Source organism: Lichenostomus cassidix, chromosome 8, assembly GCF_008360975.1.
Source record: "Lichenostomus cassidix isolate B80296 chromosome 8, HeHo_3.0, whole genome shotgun sequence".
NCBI classification, from domain to species: domain Eukaryota; kingdom Metazoa; phylum Chordata; class Aves; order Passeriformes; family Meliphagidae; genus Lichenostomus; species Lichenostomus cassidix.
Window position 1 is genome coordinate 27,236,429 of NC_139489.1, and position 21,473 is coordinate 27,257,901.

The 21,473-nt window shown below is 40.9% G+C and overlaps 1 protein-coding gene across 3 annotated transcripts in view; it reads right to left on the reverse strand.

Moving 5' to 3' along the window:
* Positions 1-21,473, reverse strand: part of RABGAP1L (RAB GTPase activating protein 1 like) — a 214,745-nt gene that overhangs the window by 57,881 nt on the left and 135,391 nt on the right. For all 3 annotated transcript variants that reach the window (XM_085068653.1, XM_085068654.1, XM_085068652.1), the window contains exon 18: positions 15,351-15,392. In XM_085068653.1, the coding sequence (XP_084924779.1) occupies positions 15,351-15,392 (42 nt within the window). The remainder of the gene's footprint in view (positions 1-15,350; positions 15,393-21,473) is intronic.

Below are 21,473 nucleotides of genomic sequence, written 5' to 3' on the forward strand. Positions count from 1 at the left end.
TCCTTCTACTTCACTGAATATTTTCATTTTCTTAAAATAACCTGTTCATCAAAATGCTAGTTTCACTATCAAAATCACAAGAAAAAATGTGAAAAATAGAAATTTTGGCATCCCAAGATTCACACTTCTTGACATTTTGTGACTTTAATCAATAAATCATAAAGATGTCCCTGTAACCTTCTGGCAGATGTTTGGGAGGCAGAGATTTGCTAATCCTTGGTTGGAGACACTCAACTCCTGGAAATCACCAAAAGCTGATTTAACTAAACCATCTGCAAGTTTAATGAGCTAATTATTAGAGTTTGGCAGGTGCATTGCATTTATGTGCATTTGGGAACTTCAGGAAAGTTTTTATTATTCCAGATGTTATTTTTAAATAAATGTATTTTTGATTAAAATCTATTTTTAAACCCAAGCAAACAAGGAAACTCAGTGAGAACTATGACCAAAAGGCTCAGTTTGCCTTCTAGGGTTTGACTAAATATGTCCTCAGATGTCCTTTCCACATCATTTAAGTATTTCAATAAAGTCGTAAAATTATCCTAAATGGATGAGTTGAAAATAAAGAAAAGTAATTTCTCCCACAAGTATTAGCAAGGCTTTCAAATCTAAAGGTAAAGTTTGGAAAAACAGCAAATGTTCAAAAAGCAAGAACAGAATCTGAGAGACTTAAATTATGTTAGTTTTTTTTTAAAGTAAATAACGTTACCACTACTTTCCCCAAAATACGTAGGAAACTGTGATTAAGACAAAGGGAAAAGCCTTGGTTTTTTTTTTCTTTAATTTAATTTCTCTGTCTTCAATTATTAATTCTGCAGCCTCATTTATTACTGACTACACCAACCAAAACTCCTATTCCCACCTGGGAACTGACACAGCAGAAGAAATTTTGGACCAACCACATTGAACTTCCTGAATTTCGTTTTTCCTCCTTCACACAAACAGATAAAAATTACTAATTTCCATAGCATTTTGGGTATATATTTAGGTTTCTGTAGAATGTCAGTGAGCATAAACCACCTGTTTCACACTTTAATGAACATGTGCCAGAAACCAGGCCAAGTGAAAGAACCTGGCCATGCTTTACTGTACTATTAAATTTGCTTCTAGGAAATTCAGAATGTTTGTAAATATCCTCCAATTTTTCAGAACACAGTATTTACATACATGAATATATATAATATAAAAACATCTATTTCTATCTATCTAATGCCCATAACACACAGATGTGTGTTACATTTTCACCTCCCTAAAAAAGACGCGCAGTGTAAAACCAAGGTGTTGATTTCTAACCCAGACTGCAGTGCTGCATGTTGCATGACTTTGCTCTGTGCTGTCCTTTCACAGACCTGAGAGCTGCTCAGTGACTGCCAGAGGATGATCCTGACCTTCTGGGCAGGATCAACTTGGGCTCCAGGCCTGGGGAAGTTTGGTAGACAAAACTACACTGCTGCAGTACCATCACAACACACCTCTAGGGCAATACATCAGACAACTCCTTTGCTGGCATCTTTCATGTCCAGCTATATTATCAAACACTTTTTCTCCTAAATAAAATCCATGCTCTCTGTTGGTACAAAAATGCTGGGGGAAAAAAGCCATTGCTAGGTTTGTGGGTGGAGAGCTGGGATCCACAAACACAGCACTGGTCTTGTGCACAGCCAGTGCCTTCCCTCTGCTCAACACCTCAGCCCTGCCTGTCTGTGCAGCTCCAGACTTCCATGGCAAAGTTCATTCTGCCACATGATGCAGATGGGTGAGAAAATCTCCTGGCTTCACCCACTCCTGGTCATCCCAAAGGGAGTAAACCCCACAGACCTGCTGCTGTTCTACCTGTCCAAAAGTGCAGTCAGGTGAGCTGGTGATCAGAATTTTTCTATGACTGGCATGAAGGTTATAGATTGGATTTATCACATACCACTGCAGTGACACAAACTCTGCCCATCCCAGGCATTTATCCCCAAAACCACAGCAGAGAGAGAAGCTATGCACATTAAAAAAATTCTTAATTTTATGAAACACTGATGTTTTGAAAGATCTTCAGTTCTGACTAAAGTACGAATTCTTGGTCCTCAGAGACTTCTCATTTTTAACATATTATCAGAACACAGGTTCTCCTTCCTGAAAAGGGTGTGTGTCAAAAGGGATGTATGTCAGGAAAGGTATATTTAGCTAATAAAACCTGACAGGGAATCACATTGACTACACAAGTCAAGTCTCTTTCATAACACAAAGCACCATTTGTATTATTTTGCCTTTTTCACACTCTTTCTGTCTTTTTTAATAAGCAATACTACTCCACTCAGCAAAGCCAAACTGCCTGGGAGACAAGGGATGTGAAATTTCCTGGTGTTCTCCATGTGGAGGGCCAGATACAAAGCCTGATTAAGTGAAAAAGAGCTCAGTGGTTTTGTCTCTGCTTTCCTTAGAATTCAGCACAATTCAGAGTGATTTGGCAGCCCCTGCCCAAGAAACAAGCAGGATGAGTGTTTTGGTACACTGGGAGATCACCAGAATAATGATAACACACCCAACAGCCCAAACCACGCATCAGCAGGGACTAGACTCAATTCTACAAGTGCCTGTAGATCCCCAAATCCAGCTGCACTGTAGCAACTGAAGAATTTGAGCATTTTTGATTTTCATTTGGCATCTCCCAGTGCAGAGCCACACCAGTCCAACACCCAGCAGCCTGTTTGTACCACTGCTCAGGCTGTAACACGCAGAGCACATGGATTTCTGGGAGTGCTGCAGAGCACCGAGATGGCTTCGGCTGCACAGCGAAAACACTGGACAGGTCAGTGCAGATAACCACAAAATTGGTATGGGAATAACAGAAAGGCACAGAGGACAGGGGGGGGATCAGGAGAGGACTGTCTCCCCATGGATCACACCCAAATGCCATTCTGGTGTGCTAGGCCATGGACTGAGTGATGCTCTGAGCTGCAGCCAGGCGTGGTTACAACACCCTGAGCAGACCCAGCCAGGATTAGGTACTGACTCTCGGATTTGCCACTGTGTTGTGGGTTTGAGGCTGCTTTGTACAGCAGGAGGAATGATAAAAGCATGCTCTTTGTGCCATAACATGCCACACCGACTGCAGGCACCCCACACAGACAGCATTTGCTATGATGGATGAAAACACCCTTAACAATTTATTTCCCAGATTATTCTACACAGGTATTTTCAACTTTTTTACATACTGCACCTGCCTTTCCAAAAGCAAACACAGAACACAGAACCAGCCGAAAGCCAAAAGGCATCAACACAGCTTGATTTTTGACGAGTCTTTAAAGCCAACCTGTGATGTCAAAAGTACAAAATCTGAAATGCTGAGCATTAATGCACTTTGCGTCAGTACCTAGAAGGTGACTGGGCACACTGCTTATCTGGAATCATTACAGGACTAAGAACAAAAGGATTTAGGAAAGATGGTTTTTTACAATTCAGCCCTGGTTGTGGATCCTTCAAGCTAGTTAAGGAGTGGCACTGATCTCCATTAGCAGGAGACTAGTGTCCAGCCTTCCCGAGCCAACATCAGCAAGAAGGACTCGGCGCTTAGGAGATGGATTATGAGAAGCCAAGAGCTAAAACCAAGAGCCCTCTCATCCCTCCTGGGGGCAGAAGCAGGGCTGGAAGGGAGGATGGCAGATTCCCAATGAATTAATTTCATGGAAAGTTGATCTCACCGCAAGCAGCCGAGGCACAAAGAGACGATGCCCCATGCCCAGAAGTTCCAGCACCCGACAAGCGTATTCATTCACCAGCTTGCTCCTCTCATCGTGCATGTCCTGGGACTTCTTGGCAGGTGGGGTGAGCTTGGCAGCCGGGCTTTTGCAAGGTACCCCCTCTTCCATGAGCAGTAAGTAGTAAGTATCCAGAGTGAGGAGAACAGGCTTTGTGAACGGCAATTTCCAAAAGTGCAAGATGAGGAGAGCCAGCCTCCGATCTCTGGAAAGGGCTGGGATGGCCGCTCCAGCAACGCCCCTCAGCCTCTCAGCAGCAGAAAAGCATCTTTGCTAAGAATCAAGGAAAAACACGATCCACCGTGCTGGCTCAGCCTGAGTCCAAAGGAGATTTGAAAAACAAACCAGAGAAAACATGGATCTAAAAATGCACATAAAAAGCAGGAAAATGGCAGAGAAGGAGCGCAGGGCAGCAGGGCTGGGCGCAAAGCAAGGGCGAGCTGCGGGGGCTCAGTGGCCGCGGGGGCGAGCGGCAGGCAGCAGCGGCGGCAGGCAGGGCAGCAGAGCCCGGGCGGTCGGGAGGCTGCACAGAGAAAAGGATGAGCTCATTGCAATCGCTGCTCCGTGACCAGCGCTGCTCGCTGAGCAGCAGACACGAAGGGGTGGGAAAGAGGGGGCTGGGAGCAGCAGGAGGAGAAGGAGGAGGAGGAGGAGGAGGGGATGCCTGGGCACCGGGAGCCTCTCGGGGGAGAATGCCGTAATAAGAAACCAATGGTGAGCGTGGACAGCCGGGCTGCCAGCCGCTATCCTCCATCAATTCTCTGCTGGGGCTTGGCTGCTCAATCCTGGCTTACAGCACACCGACTGCATCCTCCCAGCTCCATGCAGGGAGGGACTGGCCTCCCAGCCGGTAGAATTCCCTGTATATTCAATCTGCTGGTGAACGATGGAAGGCAGACCCGGTGCAGGTAGGGCAGGAGAGCCTCACCCTCCCGACGGTGGCCGGGAGAGCAGCCAGGCTGCTGGGATGGATGCACTGCCAGCGAGCAGCAGAGCACAGCTCCACAGAGCCTGGGAAGCCACAGCCTGTCCTTGCACAGCTCGTGCTGCATGAAATCAAATAATCTTAAAAAACTCTGATTTCCAGCGCTGTGCTGTCAGGAGGCATTGCTAAATCTGGAGACAATGGGCAGGGAGGGAATGATGTCAGCACGTGTGTTTGAATGGATTCTAGAACACTAGAGCACATTTGTATGGCAAAGGCAATGATGTCACGGCTGGACTAGCCTGGCCATCTCCCTGGGCACAGAGCAGAGAACACAGAACAGCCATGTGCCTCTGCCATCTGCTGAGGACAGCCAGGCAGGTGCTGCTCCACGGCACAGCGAGGGGTTCAGACAGCATGGCTTCATGCTCCTTCATTTTTGATTTGCCTCACTGTAAAATGGGGTGTGTAACAGAACAACACCCGTTTCCTATCAGAACAGAGAGAAATATTGCAGAAATATCTAACATAAAGAAAATATTGTGAGCAGCTCTACAAATCTAAGCCACATTAATGGCAAAAATTTCTGTAAATGTATATTTAAACTCCAAAAATAATTTGTCTAACATATCAAGAAAAAACATTTACTTAAAATACTAATACAAATGAATGTCTGTAGGATGGGGCCACTGATTTAAAAGAATAAACATGTTAATGAGTAGCTAATATGCGAAAATCATGGACACATTGTTGGCTTGAGGTCACACATGAAGGAGCTGGGAAAAGCCTTAAAGCAGAAGTCAGAGGTCAAAGGCAACCGAAGATGCTAATGAAGCCTCAAGGATGATGATACAGGATTGAACCAACCAAAGCACCTGCAAATGTGCAGCAGTGAACAGGCTGTTTAGCACAGATGGTGCTCTGAAGGCTGATTTCAATCCCTCAGGTTGTCAGCCACTGTTCTGCAGATGAAAATCTGCAAGTGCTCCAGCAATTCTGCCGGGCTGAGATGAAGGTATTCACTGAGGCCCTGGTGGTCAGAAGCCACATTCTCTTCAGGACAAAGCCACAACCAACACACATTTCACTCCAGTTTAAGACTGTAGTCAAGGTTGTGAAGAGAACTCTCCCCTTCTTCCCCAACTCCATCTGCAGCAGTTCCAGAGGTTCTGGTTTATTGTTCAGGCTGTAATTCTGCACACAGGTAACACCACAGTGCCATCAGTCAATCCACCACAGGTTACATCACCAGGCTGCATGGTTGTAGGGAAGGCTTTAAAGGAAAGGAAGTAGCTTTGTTTGTTTTTTCTGAATTCTGTTTTAATCACATGCTGGTAAGCTTGACATTCTAGAAACATCAGGTTCTCTTCTCTATGTGAATGAAAACATTGCTTGAAACATTAAAAAGGAAGAAATAAGAGCACTGTAACTGGGGGTGTTGGGAAGGATGTTACAGAACTGAGCAGGCACAGAGTCACTAGAGACTTGGGGGCAAAACAGGCAAGAGGATGGAAAATCCAGGGCACCAACAGTGTAAAAAGCCTTAAATACTTTATTGCTTAAGTCAGACTTTAATCAGCTAATACTTCTGATCCTTACAGAAATTCTGGTTTGGTTCATTTGGGGTAAGGTCTGGGCTTATGAAAAATTGAATGAACTTATTATTAAATAAAGTCTGTAAGTCTAAAAATTTGTAATAGGATCCAATAGTTAGAGGTTAAAACCAGATGAATACAGGTTATAAATGAGGTGCAAATTTTTAGGAATGAGGAAAATTAACTGCAGGATTGGCTTCCCAAGAGATGTAGTCTGCTACCATCATTATACTTTTTACATCAGGTCTGGATTTCTGTTTAAAAAGAGGTCTCAAATACAAAATCTTCCAAGGTTTGACCAAAAAGCTCTGTAATTATCAGCTGAAATCCACTGTTCCATGTTTTTCAGGAACTCCTTTCAAACAGTGTAACAGTGAACCATCATTCAGGTTTTTACACTTCCTACCATTCTTACTTATTTCCATATTCTCACTGAACACTACATCTTATTTTTATCCACATCTGACCAGGAATCATTTTTCCTTCATGTATGCCATTGGATTACTGTCCCAAATTCTTCAGAAGGGCCTGACTGAAGTGAACTTAAAAACTAAAAAGGGCCCAAAAGGTAGTAACTAAGTAAGTAACTAAGATGTCTGAGAATAAATACCTATTACTCGTGCTTTGACTTCCATGCCATGGACTATCTGGTCTTTAAGTGCAATTAAATTCTGTTTCTGGCCTTCCTATCCATAAAATACCTGTTCACTCACACAGCTCTCATGAAGTTCAGAGCTGCTCACACTTACAAGCTGAGGCCCACTGAACACAGAAGAAGCTAATGCCAAAATAGTTTCAAAGTAAATAAAACCATATAGAATATGACTTGAAATTATCTATATTCTGTACCATGATACCAAGTCACGGGCAGTCCCTGATAAACCTCAGTATTTTAAAATATTAAATATCTGTATTTTGGTGGCAAAAATGACTGACTTTGAAAAGTGAAATAGACTTTTCCTTTTTTCTTCCAGTTTGTCTTTCAAGTCTACTCTTGTAAAAGGATAAGACATTTGGCACCAGAACAGCTCTGAAAATCCACGAGTGACACAATGGCCACAGTAAGAACTTCACCTCTTACCTTATCAAAAATTACTTTGTCCTTTCTGTTCTTTTATCCTGTTCTTCAGGGCTAATTGCAACTGTGAATTCTGGATTTAGCAAAGGCTACACCTTTGGTTTAGAGACAAGTTTGGGAGAAAACGTTCTGGAATGAATGTTTCCTCTAAAGAAAAGGGTTTCAGCAATCCCACACAAGAGAGAGCACAATAAACCAGCTGATTTCCATAGTAGATTCCAGCAGTGATCCACGTTGGTTAGGCTGTTCTTAAACAGCTTGGAAAGAGGGTGAAGGATGAGATGGCAATGTCTGCAGATGTTCCTGAATTATTCAGGGATTTAAAGACAGGGGTTACAGTAAAGAACTGCAGAAGGGCCATAAAAGACTGAGTGACTGGGCAATAGACCAGGCAAGGAAAGTCAATGCAGATGAATCTAAATTGATGTGTATGGAGAACAGCATCCATTTTCCACATAAATGATAGACTGTGAGCTGATAGTTGCTATTAAGGAATGAATCTTGGGAGTCACTGTGGAGAATTCCATGAAAATGTCAGATCACTGCACAAGGGAGGTCAACAAAATGCATCAAATGGCAGGAATTAACAGGAGAAGAACAGAGATCTAAACAGAGAATGCCATTATTCTGCAGTGTAACTTCATGTGTGATTCTTCTCTGATATCATGCATTACTCTGGTCCTCTCATCTCAAAAAGGAGATATTAGAGACAGAGGAGTATTTAGAGAGAGAATAGGGCTCATCAGAAGCTTCCAAATGTGGAGACAAAACCAAACTTAATGATTATTAAGCCTGGAAAATCAAAGTTGAGGGATATGTGGACTTATAAAGTCCTGAGTGGTGTGGAGAAAGTGAGGAGATACCAAGTGTCCAAAATGCCTCCTGACACAGGAACCTCATGTGAAAGCCACAGGGGACAGGTCCAAAGCAAACAAAATAATCATTAACCTGAGAAAATCCCTGGGGCTACTCATTTACACGAGTTCAAAAAGCCAACAAAAAAGCCTGAAATAACAATCCACACAGAATTATTAAACATGAGACACTACTTCTTTCTCAGAGAGTTTTCAAGACACAAATTGCCAAAGGCAACAGAAAACAGTGTTATTGTCCTGTTCTTACAAGTCTTTCCCATGTATCTGCTGCTGGCAATGAGACAGGGGGGTAGATAAGCCAGTGCAAGTCTGGTCTGGAATGATGATTTGTATGTTTTTATTCACTTCAGTTACATATTTGGAGAAAATATTTTCCCACAGAATGATAAAATTTGCTAGGCACATGAGATATACACACTATATTTAAATTTTACTAAAATAAAAATAAAAATAATAGTTTTAGTCAGAACTGTATATAACCCTGAAAACACCATCTTCACTTTCCAACATCTAGAAATTACCAACACATAGTGTAATAGGAGGAGTCATTAATATCTCAATAAGGGTTCAGTGCTGCCGGTCAATAAATTTCATGTTATGTTCTCTGCTCAGTGTTCTTTTTGACAAGACAGTATGTTTCCACCCTCAAAATTCAAAACTGAAGGTGAACATTCACATAATAGGAATAGAAGTGATTTTAGGTGTCAGGAGGAGATCAAATGGGCTATGAGAGTAACTAATCAGGACAGGATGGATTTTCAACTCACAGATAAATGTGGACTTTTAAAAATAGAAAATTGGTTATAATAAGGCTGGAAAAGCAGTGGTCTGGAAGTTGAATGATTCTGGGCATTTTCAGGCACAGATTTCTCTTTCTAAAGAAATCACCTCCAACAAGTCACCCAGGACAGGTTTTTGGGGCAGGAGGAGTGGGTCCAGGGGAAGAATTATTCAGCCCAGCAAAATGTAAAATTTAAGGAGATCTTCAATTTAGGAACTAGAAACACAAAACCAGTGATCTGAGAGTCTCTTAAAGCCTGACTTTCTTGTGCTCTGCCCAATGCAGAAGACCTGAAAAGAGAACAGATAGTTCTGATCTCCAAAGAGCTCCAAAGAGGATCCAAAGATCCTCTTCTATTCCTAAGGTGTCAGCTCTTACCGTGGAATCAGCTACATGAAGAAGCCATAAAAAATGGGGTATAAAAATAAAAGACATCTATTTTGTATTAGATTCTAATGTGGACATTTCTGTTTTTTTCTTGAGAAGAACCTTTTGAAAATGTAATGCAATTACAGAGTGGACTAAACCAGCTCAGCTAGAATCAAACCTGGTTTTGGCTGGAAAGGAGCCCTGCTTGTCACTCCATCAACTACTGGCTAAAAGCAATGCTGACTTAAAAATCAGTGCAGGCTCCTTGAGCCATTGCAAATGCAAAGAAAGAACAGAGTGAGAATCAAATAACCACATTAACTCTTGGACACAAGGCCTAAGTCACATTACCTACAGTCTTAGTACACTTTTCACCTGATACCTTTCTAAAATTTTCAGTAATTGCCCCAATTTCATTCTTTACTCACAGACATTGACATTTTAAAATTATCTGCATTGGCAGTATGTAAGTTTTACCTAAAACAAGCACCTGTGCAGTCTTCACTGACTTTGGAAGTTTAGCCAGTAAGATTATACAAAATTTCTGTAGGATACGGAAGAAGCTGGTTGCTCAACTTAAGCTTCTCCTTATGTTGTTTGCTTTCATCTGATGGATAAAGCTGATCTCCTTTCTTGCTGTGATGACTTGAACCCTTTGGGTTTTTCCCATTTCCTTCAAAGACAACACTACTTTTGAAACAATAACACCCCAGGCTAGGTTGTGGCAAGTGATAATTTCAAGGGCAGATGATGAAGGGAGGCACAATCCCAAGTGATGTCACACTGGTCACTTCAGTTCTCACTGCCACCACACCTCCCTGAGTGAATGGGTGGAACTTTCCCATGATCAGCAGGATCTAAGTGCTCAAAGACAGATGATTGCTCTGACTTCCTCTGCCTCTCACAAGCAGAAATCTTTGAACTGTGCCTTGAACACAGAACAAAATTTCAGATCTGATTTTAAAGTTCTGGGGCAAGTGGTAATTCAGGAGAGAACTGATGGGCAAGATCTGAGAGTGGTTAGCTCAGACATCTGCCCAAGGAAGACAATTCAAGTGAAAAAAGAAAATGTACAGTTGATTAGATGTTCCTTAAGAACTGAAATGGAAATGTACACAGACATACAGGGCAATTTTATTCCAAATTTGTGCTCTTGCACAAATTCCCTTCTAAGGTGGGGAAATAGTATTTGTGGAACCCTCTGGTTAGCTAGGAATAATATTTTATACAAACATAAGAGAACAACACAATCCTCAGAGTTACCAGAACAAGCAGATTTTTAGAAATAAGAAAATACAACATGCATACAGAAAACATGATGTGACCTCTCTTAAAGATCCAGTCACATCTGGAGGTGAGGCAGAAGAGAATGGCTAAGATGCTCTGGAGTTCAAGAATATTGGGTTATTTAATAAACAATGTGAATGGTACCTATAAATGCTTCAAGGTGATAAACACAACTATGAGAGGTGCTGGAAGGAGGCTGTTTAAGTTGAAGGACAATGCTGATAACAGAGTAGCTGAGAGTAAAATGATCAGTAATAAATTTAATCAGGACTAAGAGAAATAGCCTTCCACCAGCAATTCTGAAAGCTGCTGCTACAGGTTCTGAAAGAGATGCTGTGTCACATAATGGCACAATGGAGCAGAGAGGCAGTTCTTCAGCCCAGGAGGTCTTTTTCAGCCCAGATACAGAATGACATAAAGGCAATAAATAACCCACCTTATCCAAGATAATTTTGACATATCTTCTTTTAAAATCAACATCCACCATCGCTGCCATTGTTATTGGGAACTGTCTGGAACACTGACTGACACACAGAGCTTTGAGACTGAAAGGTGCCAACAGAAATAACCAAGAAACACAGCTGTCCTGTTCGTGTAATACTCAGTTATCTCCTGATAACATGCAGAGGAGTGTCACAACTCCCAGGCCCTGTTAGAAATGCTGCTCACGTTGACCTGAGTTCAAGGAATGACATATAAAACTACTGGGTTAAGATATTACAGTACCAAAGTGAATCTCTGTAAGGTACCAAAGCACTGCCTGGAAAACACAAGCAGTAACAAACACATCAGTGCTTCTCCTTATTTTCAACTTGTTTTCTTTTCAGTATTATAAACCTTCCTGACCATAACTATGGCTTTCCTCTAGCATTAAGCAACACATTTTTTAACAGATTAAATCTCAAAAAGCCAAGTGTTGAGCTTAAGTGTTATGAATCACACATTCCATGAGTAGATGAACCCTCAAAAAGAAACATTTGGACATGGACATATTTCAAAAGCCTCTGGTTCACTCCTGCACTTCCAGTGCCCATGTGCTCTTCCTGGCCTTTTCAGGAATTAGCAGCCACGACAGCAGTGAATATAGAGCCTGAATTCTCCACAGTCACGTATTTTAATTCCAAAATAAGGTGTGCCTTTAGCTAGTTTTGCCAAGTTGTAAGATCATAAACAAAAGACTTAAGAATTAATCTGTTAAATCCTCAGTGACCAGTGACAGGACCCAAGGGAACAGCTGCAGCTATGTCAGGGAAGATTCAGCTTGGATATCAGGAAAGTATTTTTTCCCCCAGAGGGTGGTCAGGCACTGAGAAGCTCCCCAGGGAATGGGCACAGCCTCAGGCTGCAGAGCTCCAGGAGTTTGGACAACACTCTCAACACAAGGTGGGATTGTTGGGCTGTCTGTGCAGGGCCAGGAGCTGGACTTTGGTGGTCTTGGGGGTTCCTTCTAGCTCAGGTCATTCTGTGATTCTGTGAAATACTAAAATGAAAAAGAAAGCTTCCCATTTATTTCTTTTTCTTAGCATATGTGCAGGTTTTAATGTTTTTAATTTCCAACAAAAAAGCAAAAAACTAGCTGACACAAGGGATTAGGAAGTATGCTGGCACCAGAGTGGTATCTTTTCCTCTGTCATTCTCAATTAATGGTCTTAATTGGGATCTTCAAAATGAAAATATCAATGCTGTTTGTGGAGTTGTTTTAAACCACAGATTTCTACGCTGCCTTTTTCCACCCTGGGGTTCTTTTCACACCCCAGTGCTTCACTGCGTTTTCCACTGCTCAGAAAATGAGAGGTGAGGGTTTACATTTTCTATGAGCTCAGGTTCCTGAAGGGTAATTCACATTCAGCTCCTACATCATGCAAGTCAATGCCTCCCAATGTAAAATTGTGCCACCAGCTGGGCAGCCTGACCAGGCTGTGAAGCACAGAAAAAATCACATTTGGATGCTACAGGAAAAAACCAGTGCTTCTCCTTTGAGAACAAATCAGATTAATGCCCCAACGATGACTTTCACAGCTAAAGCACTGTAATCCTCCAGCTGTTTGTTGCTACAAGAACACTCAGAATGTGGGAGAAGCAAAGAGGAAGGATTTCCCATTTCTTCAGTGTTTATTTTCCGAGGATGACTGCACCAAGATGTCTCAGGTAATTGGTCACAGAAGTAGCACTGTCATCTCCAAACAAAAAGCATGCACTGTAAGCACCAGCAGCTGGAGCCAGGAGACACAGCACTAGGACATGGGAGTTCACATAAAAGCTTCCCTTCCACTGCTATTTGATGAGGAATTTGGATGCACACACTTCACTAGAAGCAAGGAAAACAGCATTTACACAATAAAGCCTCCAACATTCCACTGATGAAGGATTCCCTTATCCAAACTTAAAATAATGCAAGGGATTGTGGATGAGAGAATAATTGCTCTGTTTCAACTAAGAACAAATCCTTAGGGGTTTTCATTCATTTCAGAATCAGAGACAAACAAGAGCTTTGAAACACAGTTTTAAAGGTGGTATTTCTGCAGCATACTCAGGTTGCACAACTTGAAAAAATCAGGACACTAAACCACTTTGTTCCTAAAGATTAGGAGAGATTATGAACACATTTGAATAGGAAAAAATTACTTCAGTTCTCAACGATTTTTTTTCCCTAACAGAATAGTAATTCTTGCTTAAAGCAAATTATAATACTAATTCAATTGCATGTAAAGCACCAGCTCCATCTCCATGCCACTATGGAACTGTGCTCTTCTGAGTGTTTCTGACTTAGAATCTTATCTTTCTTACTATCATTTTCTTTGTACTTGTTTTTGGTTGCATTATAGAAATACTTTCTCAGGATAACACCTCCTTTACCATGTATTTAATATCTATTACTGCTAGAACAGGCAGCTACATCATATACATGAAGAACTGATACAACTGCTACAAGCAGAGTTAAAACCAACTCTTAAACTTAGAAAATAGTAATAAATAAGAGTAAGAAATTACTTTATTGAATTTTTCTCCTCTGGAATATCCAAAGAGAAATGTTCAATTGGAGAAGCAGCATGTCATGGGGTATATATAAAATGAAAAGACTGAACACTTCTGGTTAAAAGAAATTGGGCTAATTATTCAACATGAAAAAAAGTCCTTATTTGCTGTATGACACCCATGAATTCTTTCCAAAGTTAGCATATTTTTTAAACATAAAGCAGGTGATCCCAAAGCCATCCTTCATAACCTAATTGATCTAAGCTCTCCTTCCCTGAAAACCCTGCCAGCCATCTTCATGTTTGTGCAAGTTACTCTTCCTTTTCTTTCTTCTTTAGTTTTAAGATCCTAAGTTGGTAGCTCTGCCTCCTCACAGAACCTGTTCCTCCTATGATGGAAGCAAACCTGTTGGCTGTTTGCTTCCTTTCCCTGTCTCACTATCCATCATGCCATAACCTACCAGATTTCCCATTATTCATACTGGCCTTGAAAACTGGAATATTAACAGTTGCAAATAAAACATGAAACAGCAAGAAAAGAGCACACACTTCTCTCCCTCCTTTTTACAAATTTCAATTTGTGTGGGAGCACTTCCCTGGAACCACACAGAGTGATCATTAAATACATGCACTCAAGCAGAGAGCCACAACCTCATTTTGCCACATTAGCTGAGTTAGTGTAAAACAGGTTATTTTGGACATTTCCTCACCATAAGGATATATACTATCTCCTGCCTACACTGCAGTACTTCACTGAGGTCACCTGGCCCCTAAGTTGGACTTGATGATCCTTTGGGTCCCTTCCAACTCAGGAGAATCTATGATTCTGTGGAAATATTCACGTTTGGAAATTTCAAATTGCTCTGTTCACAGCAGCATATGGATGTATCTTCGTGGTGTGGAGCACTTCTGCCACAGGATTTCATGCCATAGAAGCTGAATCTCTGAGAATTACTCCTTGCTGAGTAACCAACTAAGAGCTGTTTGCTCTTTCTAGAAAAATGACAAGGAAATCCCACTGGAGGACCAGCACCAGCTCTGTGGTTCTAGTCTGTATCCATGTTATGGGGTGGTGGTGGGAGGAGTGACAGGCTGTTCTACCCTGAGCTTTAGCCTAGGTTATTTCCTGGGAATATCCTTTGAACTCAAAGGTGGCATTTCAAATTCCATGCTGTGTGCCTGCAGGTGGGCTGGGCTGGAACTAGAGCCAAATCAGGGAGGTCAGTGCAAGTTAACTGTGAGTTCATCTCACTGCATCCCAAGGGCCAGTGCTTCACCTACAGGTCTATTTGTTCAGGTAAATTCTGTCCAGGCCAAAGACAGAAGTTCCCAGGATTATAGAAGATTTCTATTCCTCTCCCAATATCACAAATACATTTGATATCAATCAATCATGTTTCATACAAAAGAACCCAGACATAGAATAGGTATGCTGTGAAGTGAATCTCAATTAATATCTTCATAGTAATTACATGAGACATTTAAATATTTAGACTGCACCCCTTGTTCCACATGCTTTATGATATGATTAAATCTAATGAAAACATATCTATCATAAGTACAATTTTGAAGATATCTCTACCCAAATGGGTATTTCTCCTTCATTCCCTACTCCAGAAGTCCCACTATTATTGTTCCCTTAGACATGATACATTAAGCTAAAGAGTATTTCAATATTTTAGTTTAATAACACAAAATAAATTTTAAAAAATTACTTACCTTTAAAAGAGCCAAAGCTACATGGAAGATTATGTTCATACCCTGAAAATAAGAAGGGAGAGACTTCAATCAGTCCCAGCATACAAACCTCTTCTCACAGTTATCATTATGAGGCATCAAACCTCAACGCTGTAAGTCCCTAGGGAATGCTTCCCTTTTCCTGCCACACTTCAAAGCTCCTCATTAAGGCCCCAAGGCACAGTTTCCCAACTCCCAGCTGGGGAAGGTGACAGCTCTTTGGAGCTTTGGGAACCTTCAGTGAGTCAGGTGCTGTGGATGTGACAGGCTGTCCCTGCCAGTGCTTCAGTGCCTGGCAGTGGTGGCTTTCATGAACAGTGCAGGATACTGGCATGAGCAGGGCAGCAACAAAATGTAATAAATATTCTAGGTGATAGGATTTTAGTCAAGGAACTGAGCTTAGCTATGATTTATTCTGTACAATCTTTCATACTCAAACTGCAAAAAGCCCCAAAATATAACAAAGACAAAGCCAAAAATATACAAGACACCTTTTTTACTGCTATTAGCCAAAAGTCAAAACCACTTCAAAGCTAAACAAGCTGCTCTCTGTATCCAGTAGTTGCTTGCTGGTTTGTAAAAGCTGAAAATACAAACGTAGAGAAATGCATTCAGTCAGAAATACAAGGAAAATAGGCATTTATTTGAAGAGTAAAGAAAGTCTGCAGCCAATATATCTTGATAATTTAAGATTATAAATAGCTTTGTCTTCATCCAAATACAAAAAATACCATCTGCAATTCTCATTTGCTGTACCATGTACTTCATGTACAGACTGTTTTCCTCAATTATATTTTTCAAATATTCTTGCCTTGTTTAATGGCATGATAAATCTTTCCTTACAATGGCTCCCAGGGCTGGTATCTAGAAACATCTCTACAGATTTGCACACAAGTAATACTGCAATTATATTATATTATTGTGGGATAACAAGACTTTTGACAAGCCAACGTTTTCCAAGCAATTTCTGCTTCTGCAATTGAGTACTTTTCCAAGCCTCTTCCTGAAAGCCCCAGACCATGTTTCTATAAAAATTGTATTATAAAAACCTGCTGAGACTTTACAGAAGCTTTCTCAGGAATAAATTGTATTTTTTACATAAATAGTACGGTGCCTTGAAGGGATTTTACCATTAATGAGTCTTGGAAATGCTGCAATATCAGACATAATGAATATTACAACACTGAATTACTTTGCAATTCACTGCAGTATCATTGTGATAACAAACTGATTTTTCCCACTAGAGGTCACAACTGCAGCAGCACTGAATCTTGCCTCATCACTAGGAAACCCTTCTTCCAAATGGGATAACAATTATTTCAAGTTATTCGGCTTTGGATACTTCTTTTTAATAGAAAAATTTAGAAAAATAAAAAGTCCAGTTGTGACTTTCACTCATGACACTGATAATACCAGAGCTCAGCAGCAGTAAAGTAAGTTCATAGTACCCTCAGGATTATTTCAAATTTTCATCTGAAGTCAACAGCTAATTCCACACATTCCTAACATTCAGAACTTTTACTTTCCAACAGAGAGGACTGACATGAACGTGCAATCTGTAAATGAGAGGAGTATCTACAAGCCATCAAAACCACTGCCATTTTGTTCTTAACAAACTGATCAGATTTTGTTATGTTATGAGTAAGAGTACTATGTCTAATTATTGGACTACTGAGGAATTAGTGTCCTGTGTATTTTCTGGCACAACCATAAAGAAAAGTACACCAGTTCTCATTTATTTTCTACATATTTTTTTTTTCTGATCTGCCTGAAACTCACACTGTTCCTGAATGCAAATGAATCAAACTCTCTCCTGGTACTCCTCTTATACCACCACTCTTCACATGGACAGCAAATGTAGCAGAAATAGGTTTCTACCTGCCTTGAGAATACAATATTGTAGAGCTGAGGTATCAACATGCTGACCAGTGAGGACTTGCAGGGCCAAGAAATGCATTCAGTAAGAAATACAAGGAAAATAGGCATTTATTTGAAGATTAAAGAAAGTCTGCAGCTAACACATCTTGATAATTTAAGATTATAAATAGCTTTGTCTTCATCCAAATACGAAAAATACCATCTGCAATTCTCATTTGCTGTACCATGTACTTCATGTACCCAACAACTGAGTAGATTGGAGGTGGATGCTCAGAGTCCAAAGCAGTGAAACATTTTACCCCATTTTTAAACAACACACTCGATATCCACTGGTCTGCATACTGGAGTTATTTGTCCTAATTCATGCAAGATTGTTCTTCCCCAGCCAAGTTTAATGATTATGATTATGAAAAAGAAGGCTCAGCTCATTTTTCCACAATCTCTTACTTAAAACTCTACTTAATTTACCACACAGTGATTTATAAGCTTCAGCTTAAACTTCTTCAGCTATTTAGAAGAAAGACTGAAAATACCAAAGTGCACAATACATATAAATCATTGGTAGCAACAACTCCCCAAAAATTTTATAATGGAAACATGGAAGTACATACAAATCATCCATGAGGGGGAAAGAGAAGGGAGCCCATATAAAATGAGCTTTTGATAATTACTTTTTAAAACCAAAGGTCATATGTTTAACTAGGCATTTTGAAATAAATGCTATACTATCATGCAGATCTCATCTTGATATTTAACAGGTTTGCATGACTGAAAGTTATTCCTAATTACCTTAACACTTTTCTTTTTTAATATAGGACAGTCAAAAGTCAAATTATACACCTACAAACAAGAACTTGTAAGAGCACAGGAATGGGGAGTGGCTTATCATCACGATGTATCAAAGATCAGGAGTTATTTAAGGACCCTCTTAAGCTTGTGCAGAGGCCTAGAGAACTTAAAGAGAGCTCTTGAAAGTCAGGAGTTTTGAAGAAGAAGCAAGAAACAAAGGAATGCATATGGTAAGGGTAAGGGTCGGGAAAGGGAGAATGTTGGAGTTTGTGCCATATTACAGCCACCTTGCAGCTCCTGCTGAGTGCCCTACTGACCATCCTCTGCCTCACAGACACACTCTGCTTTACAGGAGCACTTACTCCAGAAGAAAAAGCAGCATTTAGCAGGAGAGCCCTTCATAGCTACTGGTACTGGGATGAACATTCACCATCCAGGAAGTCCCCATTTAATTCATAAAGATTGTGCTTCATAGAAGCATCTGCTTCTTTGAACTGTATGTCAAAAAACCTGTAATTTCCAACCACAACTGGAGGTAATGTTCTCATGGGCAAACCAGGGAAACTCTCTCTCATGAGACTGTAAAAATGAAATTATACACTTGTGCTGAAATAAGGACTGGCTGAAAGTAAATGGAAATCTTACAACGTTAACTCTGGTCTAGTGAGAGGTTTTCCCAGTCCCTGAACTCCCTTCAAAGCCAAGATTCCTTCTGCAGATAGCAGCCTCTTTGAGAAGTGCTTGCTCCCTTTGAGTCCCTCAGCTCTCTGAAACAAGGTGACTTTTTAAAAGGCCTGAAAGGCAGGCTGGGAACAAAGAACAACTGAGACTTGTAAAGATGTGATTCTGTGGGACCCAGTTTGCAATCAGTGAGATCTCTGTGACAGAAAGGTGCCTGTGGCTTCCTGGTGCAGGGAAGAGGCAGATTTACTCATCTGACCCAGCAAATCTGCCCAGAGGCCAGAAAAAAGGAAGTCAAGGGGCAGCAAACCGACACCTGCTACGAGCAAAACTCAACAGCCAAGCACAGAGCTGAGTGAGGCCAAACAATCTAGTTGTGCATATCTGGACATTTGCACCAGGGATGACTTTGAAACTTCTCCCCTGTTTTAAAGCTTCTGTTCAATGACAGAAGCCTTAGGAGAAGACAGGCTATACTCCATATTAGCATCTCTCCCTCTCCAACCCAAACCCCCTGACAGACCTTCCTCTGGTTACACAGCAATGCCTCAGCATCATCTTCACCAACAAAAGGAAGTGAAACTCTTTTAAAAAAAGGAAATTTAATTCATCAATGTCCTTATCTGTGGGTATTTTTTCCCTAGATACACATGACCTGTAAAAGTAAACAGGGAAGATAGTGATACAATATTGCCCAAGGTTCAGCACCAGGTAAAAAGACAGATACAAGAGTCAACTAAGCACCACCTCAAGGGCTGAGAAGTCTCAAGCCTCACATGACATGAACCTCTACCAGCTTTCTAATAACTGAATTTTTCTTTCTTTAAAGGGAGACTAGCTATTCAACTGAAGTTAACTTGACATTGTTTCATAATTCAAAAGTGTTTCATAATTATGTGTTCAGTTGCACAGTCTTTCAAAGGAGCTAATTGGGGTTACAGACTAAAAGAGAAATAAAATTCTACTTATGGTTTGGATGGATTCCAGCAAAACATTTACTTGGCAATTCCAATATGTTGAGAACACACAATAAACTTTAGGAATGTCACAAATGTCTTTGTTTTGCTGACAACATGAATATATGGTCTGAAGCTCAGATTTCCCTTTGTAAGCAGGGCAGCCTTGGAACACACTCTGCATGTTAATTAACATCTTTTAGGCTTAGTTTGCATAGCTTGTACATTTATTCTAGTTCAATGACAGGATGACTGAAGAAAAAAAGGTTAAAACTCTTGTTCAAATAAGGCACAACATGAATTAGCAGGCTTTGTGTAAACAACAGATACGGGTTTCTTAATAAAAGAAAAAATAAAACCAAACCTGAATTATAAAGAGATCCTAGTGCTAATGTATGAGTACAGTCAAGTTCTCAGACTGGGCTTCCCCCAGTGACTCCACATACATTGCCTGCACAGTAACTCACACCAGGAAATGCTACAAAACAAGACAGAAGAAAGCACAGAAATCTCCCTCCTGATCCAACCATGTAATGAAAAATACACAAACCCAATTAAAACCAGTTGATTGAATTATTAGAGGAGCAGGGACCAGGGAGATGGTAAAACCACCAGGGATTCCATATTGATTTGTGCCACTTTTCTGTATTTTGCAGCATAAAACAGCACACAAGAAATACCAAGCAACCATGAACCCATATTAATATGATTTTGCATGAAATTTTGTTTGGTTTGTTCCTTATAATAGAAATAAATGGGATTTAGGAGTGAACATTTACATGTTTTGGGTGGTTTTCATGTCATTTACTGCTGAGATGTTGCTATGGCTGAATGAAGGTAGATGCTCCTGTGAGAGCAAAATTTTTTTCCCTCTGTGACTGTTTGCAAAGAGTAAAAATTACAGCCACAGAATTTTAAGTCTTTTCCACATACCAAACTGCTCCCTTGCATAGATATTTCTGCAGTGGCAAATTCCTAATTCACCAGCTGCTTATGGCTAATTCCTAATGCTTATGGGCTAACACCATTTGTTACCCAAGCCATACACTAACATTACTCTGGTTTGCAGAACTTTAAATTGCAGGGATTTTAGATGTTTCTGACCCTTTTTCCAACCCTGTTTAATACAGGGAAAAGGAAAGGGGCCTAATTCCCTACTAGGCACCAAGAGTGATGCCTAAAGCAGGCTACCTGAAACAGAGGCCAAGACAAAATTAGGAGTATAAAAAGCAGACAAATTTATTCAAATCCTTCAAGGTACATTCAGGCAAGCAAAGTCCCTGCTGTGGGACTAAACCCAAAATGGACTCCACGTCACAAGCTCTTCACCTTTTGTAAGTTCTGTCCTGTTAGCATTTTGGTCCCTAATTCTCCAATCACACCAGGGCCTCATCACATACAAGGAGAGAAGATGCCTCACAGCTCTGTAGGTAAGACAGGTCCTTCAGCTCTGGTATAAGAACAGGGAATGGCTGTTGGATGTGCTCAGAGGAGTAGGAATCATACAGATTGCAGTTTTCATGAGAGGAGATGAGGTGAGGGGTTCAGAACATCTCTGCCAGGAGAGCTGTGCCTCCTTTCCCCTCTAGCTATGCTCACCCACCACACAAAAAATACCTGTCCATGCTAAATCCACATCTGCCCCCTGCACTCCATCTGATCTCCTTCCCAGTGACTATTCCTCATCCTCTCCCTTTCACTGCCATGACACAGCCCTGGCCCTCATCTCTCTCCCTGACATTGGTCTTCCCTTTCCAACAGAGAGTCAAATGCAAAGTTCACATTTTGATTTTACGCATTT